The sequence below is a fragment of the Copadichromis virginalis genome, linkage group LG23 (assembly GCF_057382275.1).
Source record: "Copadichromis virginalis isolate Kocher_CV1m ecotype Utaka linkage group LG23, C_Virginalis_male_GT1.1, whole genome shotgun sequence".
Classification (NCBI taxonomy): domain Eukaryota; kingdom Metazoa; phylum Chordata; class Actinopteri; order Cichliformes; family Cichlidae; genus Copadichromis; species Copadichromis virginalis.
The window spans coordinates 44,060,991-44,072,180 of NC_140639.1; the positions used below are offsets into that span (position 1 = coordinate 44,060,991).

An 11,190-nucleotide genomic window follows, 5' to 3' on the forward strand; every position below is an offset into this window, starting at 1 on the left:
CTGTGCGCTGTCGATCTTACGTGCTGCACAATAATGTTTAATATTTAGTATTTACTGTCATATTCCTCGTGATGTTGTTTATTATATTGCTCTCGTTTTCTTCTGCTTGTTTTCTCTTTTTTCTTTCTCAACAGGTGATCCAGGATATATGTATTTTTTGTCTGCTTATTTTGTTGGCTTTTTTTTGCCCTTTATCCCCGTCCCTCTTCTCTGCTGTTTTTCTTTCCCTCTTTCTTTCTCTCCTTTCTTTTCCCCAGTCAAGTCTGTCCCGTATTTAGCAAGTGAAAATAAAATAAAAAAAACAATAAAAGGTGAATCAAATAGACCATTACGGCAAGGCTGGGATGGTCCATTTGGTAAAGTAAATCTGTTGGGCATCTTTCTTCACCTTAAGACAATAATTCTGATGGCAAAAGAGCCAAACGGGACAGGCAAAAAAAAAAAAGAAAAAAAAGGAGACGAGTGCTAAAGAAACAGTGCATCATGGGAAGCAGCCTAGACCTATTGCAGTGTAACTAAGGGAGGGTTCAGTGGCACCTGATTCAACTATATACTAAAGAAGTCACTTCTTCAGTCTCCAGTCTGAAGAATTCTAGGTCAGATGAACAGAATCAACTTTTTGGGACTTTGGGATTTAAACTCCTCCTTTACTACTTCTACTTCTTGCATTTTCAACTGCCTTCCTCTCACACACGTTTCTGTGAATGAGTCTTTGAATGCAGAAGCATTTGATTAGCAAATTTGAACATATAGTAAATATTATAAATATGTTCTTTAAAAAGAAGTGGGAAAGTGATAAAGTTTCTTCTTTTCTACAACTTTTCCTTCTGTTTATATTAGGGAGCCAGAGGTAAATTAGTTGTGCTTTTTTCCCAAAATGTTATGTTTGCTGTTTTGGCCATGCCCACTCTAGTGTTGTTCGACCTGAAGAAGTTAAATAACCCAGTCTGCTTTAAACTGCAAATGTCACAGTGGCGCTGCTAGTGGGGAACAGAGAAGTTGCACTCTGGTATTCTCTAGGTCAGGGTGTAACATATTTGGGGGCTCATCCAGTATAGTCCATGGAGACTCCCACCTAACTAATTTCAACCTGTAGGAGCTCAGAGCAAATCCCCTTCCCCACTTTAATCTCATCTCTCACTCCTACAGAACAACTCAACACTTTCTTGCCATCCTCATACATGTCCTGCACCAGCCTCACATACTTCTCTGCAATACCATAATTCTTGGCAATCAATAAATTTGTTTTTTTGTGTGTGGCCTCTTGCTTTGCTCATTAAACATCTATTTCCCAGTTGCTTTTGTTGTAGGTGGCTATGGGACTGACCTGATTTTGTCGATCTGGCACATGGTGAATAGATAGAGAACATATCTAAAATATCCATACATTGCTTTCTGTTTTCTTTTTATTTATATGTAGCAATGTTTAGTTTTATATCCAAAACCATCTTTTTAAAAAAAAAAATTATGGCACTTTTGGTATAGTTACATTTGAGAAAAATCCTTCAACCACCATGACCTCAACACTATCTGCAGGGCTACACAAATACCAAATAAGCCATTAAAGTTTTATTTTTAATGTAAGGATATCATACCTGAAAATGTAAATTATTCTAATAAAATTCCTCTAAATCATATTTAGTTAAACAGATTAATTGCAGATAAAACTATATTTTTAATTGTAAGGGATGCACAGTAAAAAAAAAAAAAAAAAGCCTGTCCTACTCACGTAGTGCCTTTTTTGTACTGCTGCAGTGCACAGCAATGGAAAAATCCAATGTGAGTATGCCACCACAGCTGGAGGGAACACTTTGTTGACAAACACAGAGCATGGTGATCCTCATTTCTTCCACAACCCCCCTTGATGAATTTTCTCTCTGTCTGCTGTGGACCAACAGAGACACAACTAAAACCTGAGTAAAGCGTAAACTTTGTACTGGCAGATCTCTAAGTGGGTCACGAGATTTCTCCTTCAGATTTCACCCCTGCATGACAGACTGTGGGTAAAAAAGATAGATGCAGCCACTGTGATAAACCTCTGCTTTGCAAACTCTCATTTTTGAAGTCTCAAGCTGAGCACTTTAGCAATTGCCATCTTGCAGTAGATTTGTGAAGAGAGTTGAAACTAGGCATGAACTCGTCAGGTTTGCATTTCCTGAGGTGATCAGTCAAAAGAGGCAAGACCTGCTTTCCCTTGTACTGCTATACGAGCCACCAGAAGATTTACTGCCCTGTTGGCAATCAGAAAGAATGCACTCTGTGTTCGCTTCACTTTTCAGAGCTGAAAATGGCATCCATCCTTTATATACAGTCTATAGTTGCTGGGGTTTTAAGAGCAAAAGATCGTAACATGAGCTGATGATTAAGAATACACACGTACACTTCTTTTTTTATTACTATGATGCTAAAGAAGGAACATTTTAAGTCTGAAAAAATGTGCAGCAGCTTTCAAGGGACACTTTTTTGTTTTTGTTACTCAGTCGGCAGATTTTTAATATGGCCTTTATAAACTCTACCATATTAAGCAGCTCCTAAACACAATAAATCAGCACCCTATCATAAAAGGGTGTTTAACTCTGTGTTTTGTTTTTTTTGCAGGGGCTGAAGCACTGTAGCACATTAGTGGCATTAGGCTGCCTCATGGCACTGGTTGGCTAATCGTTTGTCCACAAATGGCATCCATTCGAGCTTTTGGATCTGTTTGATGTGTACAGATTCCAAGATCTGGACCCAGGAAAATGTCACTGGGGGAAGAGCGCACGCTTAAACATCTGTGCGTCCACTTGAGATGGTGTGGATCATAACATAGAATTTAACAATGCTGTTACAGCCAAAACGTTCTCCCCTCATTTCTTCCAGCAGGAATTGTGTATATAAAAAGAGGTCAGAGGTTACTGCACTGAAACTCTTCTACTTTGCATGAGAAAAAGATTTTCTGCTTATGTTTAAACAACTCATCTGCTTTCTGTCAATGTTCTAAGTAACCATGAAGGTACAGTAGGAGGCTCGGGCTTCAGAGATAATGTCTGTTTAATGTGCCCTGTCTCTGACAATCATGAGAATCATTAAAACAGAATCCTCACTTGGGGCATTACAGCAACATTTCAGTCACAAATCAGGATGTACCAAGAATGCTTGGTGCATTTTCTCCTGGTTAATACATGTTGTCTTGTTCTATATGGGACCGTATCAACAACAGATGTCTGTCCTGGTATTTAATCATATCTCCAAAGATTTGAGTGAGTCAGGAATTTGCGCTTTTCTTTATGAGTGGGACAAGTACTGATTACTGGCCTACTTGCAAAGAAGAAGAAGAAACCCAAAACCTTTCACTGCCATGCTTCTTACACTTAGTTCACCTTCATTATAAATGTATTCCTAACAAATGGCAAAATTATTGCTGACTGTGCAAGACAATGACTGTTTTGGGATCTTTTCTTTAAATCAAAAGGCAACAGACCGAGCTCATAGCTTAGTAAAAGTCACAGAAATAATCCAAGGAGCTTGGAAAGAAAGTGACTGGACTTCTTTTTGTTTTTTGTTTTTTTCTTTATTGATCCCTAGGGGAAATTATCACTAAGATGCAGCTTTGTCACCAGATCTAAATATACTCATGAATGAAGATACCGCTGCTGTGCCATGTGCACAAAATGAAGAGTCTGAATTATGGAGCAGTCAAAGGTAAACATGCTGTACAGTGACATGAACCTCTAGGTAACGCTCCCTAATCTAAGACACTAGGTTAAAATTAGGAGCTTTTGATGTGCAACAGATGTGATGAGGAGTTTTGTGATGTTTGTAGATGTGTTTGTTGTTGATTTCTACTCTATTAAAACTTAATCCATTTTCAAAATGTGTGCTAATGTGCAGACAGAGCCTTTAATTTCTGCATGGCTGTATCTTTTTGCTTTCTTCTTATTTAATCCACACTCTGTTGGGCTGGTTATTTTAAGGCTCTACAAGCGCATGCACAAATGCAGTCAGCTTTTCATAGAAAGACTGAGAGCACAGTTAAAGCAGGCACTGTGAGTGAGGATGCAGTCAGACTGTGTCAGAGACAGTCACACAGGTGAGATGTGTCAAAACACCAAGTTGTTTACAAAAAACAGCTGTGCACTACATGGATACCCAGGGTTCCACAGTTGCCATGGTTCCCCTGCAGATGCCTCATTTCTGTCTATTCATCATTCAAGATCCTTTTTGACACTTTTGACACAGCGATTTCTAGCAAACTATCAGTTTTATTGAAGAATATTTTCATCCTGACGAGGACTAAAAATTCCCAGAGCCAGAAGAAAGCGACTTCCATCATGGAAAATGTGAGATTTGATTTGTTTTCAGTGTGTTTCTGAGATTTTTGTAGGCCTGAAAGTTTAGATTTAAGATTTTCTCATATCTTAAAAAACAAAACAGTATTTATTGTAAATATATAACCAATGAAGTCTTTTCAAGGTCAATTTACTCAATTTACTTTATTTACAATTTACCTGAGAGTGTGAATCAACGTGCATTCGGTAGCACAATCGGTAGCACTCAAAATTGCCTAAACTTAGTCTAATTCAAAACAAATGCAAATGCATGCATAAATGTTTTTCTGCATCTGTTGTAATTAAACCTTTCCAATCAGGTGGATCTTACTGTTTTAAACAAGTCAACCCAGTGAATCTGAAATACTATAACCTGATATTATGTATTTAGCTAAAGTTTCACGTAACTGCTGTTTGCATGTAAATTTTAGGTGGCAGGAAAACACTGTGGTGTTCAGTCTTCCAGAAAATTTCTTAAAAGTGACATGTATTACATATGCTGTGTTAGAAAGGCTTTTTTCTGATGTGTATGAAATTTTGCAGTGTGCTGCTAAAGTCCAAGACAGCCTCACAGCAAAGAGAGTCTCTGCACGGCTATCAGAGAGGAGGAGAAAGCCTGGAGCCTGTAGACCGTGTCAGTGTTTCAAGGATGAGTAGGTTACACATCTGATTCTCATATGTTAAACGATAAAATACGTGAATATATTAGAAACGATGCTACTCTGCTTGTTTGATTCATTTACAACACTTGTTTACTTTCCATCAAATCATGAGTAGCAACAGAGCACAGCTCATGTTTTAAATCTCTTCTTACATCTTAAGATCTGGCAAATTTTTGAGGGTCATCTCCTGTGAGAGTGGTCAATGTATCTGATGGAGATTTGTCTCTGCAGGATTGTTAAAGGATGTTCTTGTTTCTTACTGCCTGTTTCCACTTACAGCACACTCAAGTGAAACGCCAGCGCTCTCCAAGTGCAGTCATCCTTCCCCAGAAAAGGAGGAAAACCAAGGTTGTCTGTCTCTTCTAGACTTTCTGCAGTGGTGCTAAATTAATAACAAATAAATGATAGCTATATGTCTTCCACCCCTCAGGCCTCTACCTCGGACACGTTCACCAGACCATCAGCCACCATCCCTGATTCTGAGCTGCCTCCGGTCTCAAATACAGCCCACAATCTTCGACCCTCTACTGTTGCACCTCGGCCAGACAGCCCTCTAATGATCCACAACCGCTCAGTAGAAGAGTACCAGCAGGTGTACCATGAAGTGGTTGATGATATGCTGAGGTCAGTGTGGATCAAACCTCTTTTGTCCCCCGCCCGACAAAAAAAAAAAGGCTTAAAACTTTCTATTTCTTCTGTTCCTCACAGAGAGGAGAACGGACAGCTCCGTCCATACAGTTTGGAGCTGGGACGCCTCATAAAGAAGAAGCTATGGGAGAGACTGAACCGTGAACCGTCCCACCATGATTATGTCTATTGATGAAGACGGCCGCCTTCACGTGGACGTGAGTTACGGAGCTGAAGAGTGTCCTCCTGAATTTAATGTGGGTACTACAAAAGAACCCGAGTGCTGAGCTGAACAGCTCAGAGAAACAGTGAAACACAGTTACTGAGTCTGTGTAAATAAGCTTTAATCTGTAAATAAAACTTTTAAATAAATCCATTAGTGACAAAATCATCTGCAGGACACAAATTGCTGAGGCACCACCCCCCAGCTCCACCTTCACACTTTGCATTCACCGTAATACTGTCTGCCCACTCGGATAAACTCCTCTTGCTCCTTTTTTTTTTTTTTTTTTTTTGCCTGTCCCATTTGGTTCTTTAGCCGTCAGAATTGTTGTCTGAAGACCAACAAGGATACCCAATGGATTTATTTTGCCAAATGGATCATCGTGGCATTGCCGTATTGGTCCATTTGATCGACCTTTGTTTTTATTATTTATTTTATTTTATTTTCAGATGTTACAGACGGGACAGACATGAGTGAGGGATAGGAAAGGGAGAGAGAAAGAGGAAGGAAAAGAAAAACAGAAGGGGAGAGGGACAGTGAGAAGGGGGGGGGGGGAATCTCCTGGATCACCTGTTGAGAGAGAAAGAATAGAAAACAAGCAAAAAAACCAAAGCAACATACTAAACACAACACCATCGCGTTAATCTAGCTAAGTGTAAACAGCAGTAAATACTAAATATTCAATGTTGTTGTGCAGCACGCAGGACAGACAGCGCACAATGTGCTTTGAAGTAGCAGCCAAGAAAGGTGTAATTTAAGTCTACGAACAGTGAACATCCATGTGCACACCTGTGTGGATCAGCGCGCTTGTATTCAAATGGTTTCCACATGTAATGGTCTGCAAGAGGATGTAGCGAGCCATAGCCCTGTCCCCCAGGGCATGAAGCAGGCATGGAGGAGATCCAGGCCCCAGACATCCAGAGGCCCCAGAGTGCGAGAGCCCAAGGAGGACCACCGGAGGGGCATCCGTGCCACCCTCATGGGAAGGGCTGAGGATCCCCAGACGAGGCGTCACCCAGTAGCCACTGAGTAGAAGCTAGAGGGGGCTGGACCGGCGTGCCCACCGGCTCTGCCAGCAGCCAGCTGTGCCAGAGTGAACCGAGCCACAGGCCCAGAGGCCGGAGGCCTGAGGGCCCCCCGCACCCCGGAGGAGGCCTGACCGAGCAACAGGCGCCAGGCCCCGCCAAGTAGCCACCGGGAGTGAGCTGGTACATACCTGAGCGCCCAGCCCCGGACACCAAGAACCACCAATGCACCGACCCATGAGGGCATCAGCCACCGGCAGGGAGTATGGTGAGGGGAGATAGGCCTCCACATTTTGGAGGGCCTGGGAGTTCCCAGAGAGGTGGAGTCTAAGACCCGACCTGACATATAGACACAGACAAACAGGCACACACAGACACAAACATGCATTCCCACCCTCATGCAAACATATACAAACACTCAATACTCACCCAACGTAAGGATTGGACTTCTTTAAGTCTCTTGAAGATGTTTCACTCGTATGCGCCTCTCTATTCACCACACCAATTTCAAAGAGGCTTATTACTGTTGCAACATCATGTTATTTGCATGACTGAAAGATGAGTGCATCATTTCCCAATCGGCAGTGCATTGTTTCTGGGAATGAGAAATACCTTGATACAGCAGTTCATTGGAGGTAAGTTTAAATAACTCAGAGGCAAGAGCAGCATCAGCTTCTCCTGCTGTGCATTTGACATTTAGTCCAGTTCTTGTGGCTCTTTAAATGCTTTAATATGGCTCATTTTTGGCAGGCCTTGCTAAATGGCACCAGAGGCTATGCTTGGTCTCGGGGGTCTTTTAAGGGAAAGAGGCACCAAGGAGTACCACTACGGCACGGCAGCCTCCCTGCTGCGCACTCAATGTGTGGCTCCAACCTACCCGACAGCACTTCAAAGTGCCTACCGACTCACACACACACACATCTGACTCAGATAGCTCGAGACTGTGTTTGTGTGGGGGCTTAATGTTCATTGCTTGACTGAATGCATTTATCACCACCATGTGTGCATGAGCATATCAGTCCACATGAACACGGGTGAGTGAGTGTTCGTGCACACAAGACAACAGAGCTTGTGATGTGCTTGTGTGCGGTTACCCATGCGTGGTCACCTCTCAGATCTTGTCTGAGGACAGTAAGTAACCAACAAAGGACTAATTGGTGCACTGAAAAGAGGTTTAACAGTAATGTTTAGAGAAGAAGAAGAAAAGGAGAGATTAAGGATTTTGTGGTGTTTATTAGGGAGTTTATATAAGTTTGAGAAATTCATTATAAGTCATCTGCTGGACACAAAGTGGAAATAATCTGGTCTGCATTAAACCCCTAAGGTTATAAGGAAACCCTGATAAGTTCATTTAAAGACATTTTCATTAAAAAAAATCTATCATTCATAAATTCTGTTATTAAAATCAAATAAAAATCAACTGTTCCTTAGAAATGCTCTTCTCTAGGCAGGATTTGTCCCAAGGCACGCACCGCTGTTTCTGTGGTCTGTGGAGCTTTGGCATGAGGACTGATTTAATGAGAAGAATAAACTCAGTTTGAGGGAAAAAGGTACATGAGCATCTTCAAATTCCTTTCTGAAAAATAGTCACTCTGGAAAAAAAGTTAATAAAGTAAGTATTTAGCTCAAATGAAAGAGTCTGAACACGAGGCAAACAAAGGAGAGCAGATGAGACATGGGGGTATGAGAAATGTAGACCGGAGGGATGGGGAGGTTTTTTGGGGGGACTGGGGGGGGAATGCTGATGGGAGCCTGGCACTGGTGGAGTGGCGGGGGTCTGCAGGAGCGGCATGTTCACAGAAATCTTTCTCTGTGGCTCTTTATCTGTGGGCTGGCAGCACTTCAGTGAAAGCCTTATCACCATAATGGACACAAGGGAGAGGACACGACGAGAGAGCAGACTCAGCACAAAGCCACAATGAGCGGCATCGAGCACGTGAGCGCGGAGGATAGAGCGCGCACATACGTGCACGCTCTATCCTCTTTCTTTCTCTTCCATAAGCACAAAAAACGAATATTTCACTTCCCGTTTGTGCCCACTTGGCCTTCCTCTGCACTATAAAGTTTCGCTAACAACTGCACAGAAGTCAGAAGGGCTTTCACTCCCATTGCATAATGTCACTCCCTTTAAGGGTTACTGGCTTTAGATGTGACTTTTAAACTTGTGTGTGTTAAACTTCAAGAGGCCAATGTTGACAGTCGTAAGAGTCACTTTAGATAGGGCTTCCTCCCATCTGGTTCTGCTGATGGGACACTTGGGGTTAATGGCCGTGTGTGGTTAAAGCAGATATTGGGGCTCAGTGGTCAAAGGCAGGAATGGCTTAAGACTAAATCAGGAAAATTACAGACTGCGGGAGAATAGAAAAAGATTTAAAGTTCTTTAAAGAAATTTAAAGTTGAGATGGGGACAAAATGTAAGGAATAAAAAACAGGCAATGTAAGGAAGATGAATGGGGGACAGACAGGCCCAGAGATAATGCAACACAAGAAGGAAGTAAGTAGATGAAGAAAAGTCCAGCCAACATAAATTGTTATGCTCCAGCCCAATTAATGCACCCTGTAAGTCTGTGTGATGGCTTGGCAGTGTACAACAAATGAAAGGCTTTGTAAACAGCTGAAAACATGAAGATGAATAAATAAAATTGATGCATTCACTAACATGCTGTTCTATGCTATTGAATTAATCACACAAGCGGAAATGGTTCTCTTGAGGAACTGAGCCAGGGCGCTGACCCGGCTTACACCAGATGGAAACATCTGTATAATATCCATATTTTCTTTCCAGTTTTTCTTAGGAAACATTGCAACTTCTGCCTGCATGGCTAATGAAGAGTTAAAAACAAAGTCTCAAGCATCACCAAGTTGTCTTTGAAAGACTTTGAAGACATAGAGAAAAGGGTCCAGAAGCTACCCAGACACTGGTTGTTTACCCCTGTAGCAAACAAAAAACCCCATCTGGAGGCTGGTGGTCACTGAAGATGGAACAGACGAGGAAGTCAACAAAAAGAAAACCAAATGTATTCATGTACGTGTAACAGTAAGCGGGATGATTCAATGACTTCATTGAGGTATAGCCAAGAACATACAAAGTCATGCTTCTTTGATGATTTTCGTTATGTTCGTCACTGCTGTTGGTCAGTCTTGAACTGTCTACCTTTTTGGAACACTTTGTTGTTGCAATGAAGTTGTAGTATGAGTTTTTGGTGACTTTTCTATTCAGTTTATATGACTGAATGTTCCAACTTGGGTAAATGGCCTGTATTTGTATAGCACTTTTCTAGTCCCTAAGGACCCCAAAGCGCTTTACACAACCAGTCATCCACCCATTCACACACACATTCACACACTGGTGATGGCAAGCTACATTGTAGCCACAGCATACTGACAGAGGCGAGGCTGGCGCCACCGGGCCCTCTGACCACCACCAGCAGGCAACGGGTGAAGTGTCTTGCCCAAGGACACAACGGCTGAGACTGTCCGAGCCGGGCCTCGAACCGGCAACCTTCCGATTACAAGGCAAACTCCCAACTCTTGAGCCACGATCGCCCCTAAAACGCACAGCTTAAAGGAAACAATGGTGATTTCCTTTCAAATTTGAAGACTAAACCATCCACCCAAGCCTTTCTAATGATGTGTGGAGACAAAGAGAACTACTTCCTGTAAATGTATAACTAGTATCAATCTATCAATTTACAGTAACTTTGTTTCAGAACTTACCTGAACTGTTCTGTCTCTGTGAAAGTGAAGTTGATGCACACTACTCTAGCTAGCTATTACTAGTGACAATAAGCTAGTACTGCATCTACGTTTTTGGTGATTTGGTGGGAAATATCAGCAGATACAGTTCTGCGACACAGCGTGAGGCGAGTATGTTTTAGGGTTTTTTGACAAAATTAAAATAGTTTCAGTGAGTGGGAATGTGTATTGTGTTTACATAGCATATTTGAATGAAATTCAGATGTGTGCTTCCTCCAGTGGCACTGCACAAAAACGGTATTACAGATTTTTCTGAATACTGCATGATTATCCCATGTTCCTGAAGGACAGTCCCAACCTCTAACCATGAACTATATTTTAAAAGGTGTATTAAAATATAGTTGGTTATTTAGCACTCTGTAAATGAAAAGTGAGTCACACGCTTGATTCAGCAATGTGTAGAACTATGAAGACTCAGAGTTCCTGTAAAGTCTTCACCCTTGGCAGGACCCACTACAATGTCCCAAAGGACGCTGTGAGAAATAATAATAGTCAGCTAGCAGCTATGTTTCAGCGTCTGGGCCATGTCCAGACCCAAACAAACAAAAAGAGGTCAGGGACTTCCAGTTTTGAACCATTCCTTTTCTCAT

The 11,190-nt window shown here is 41.8% G+C and overlaps 1 protein-coding gene across 1 annotated transcript; it reads left to right on the top strand.

The window, feature by feature from the left end:
- Positions 1-3,974: 3,974 nt before the first annotated feature.
- LOC146681686 (uncharacterized) lies at positions 3,975-5,909 on the top strand. Its single transcript, XM_085448794.1, has 5 exons — positions 3,975-4,069; positions 4,851-4,941; positions 5,249-5,317; positions 5,400-5,593; positions 5,678-5,909. The coding sequence occupies exons 1-5, from the start codon at positions 3,975-3,977 to the stop codon at positions 5,787-5,789; spliced, it is 561 nt and encodes a 186-aa protein (XP_085304920.1). The 3' UTR covers positions 5,790-5,909.
- Positions 5,910-11,190: the final 5,281 nt, after the last annotated feature.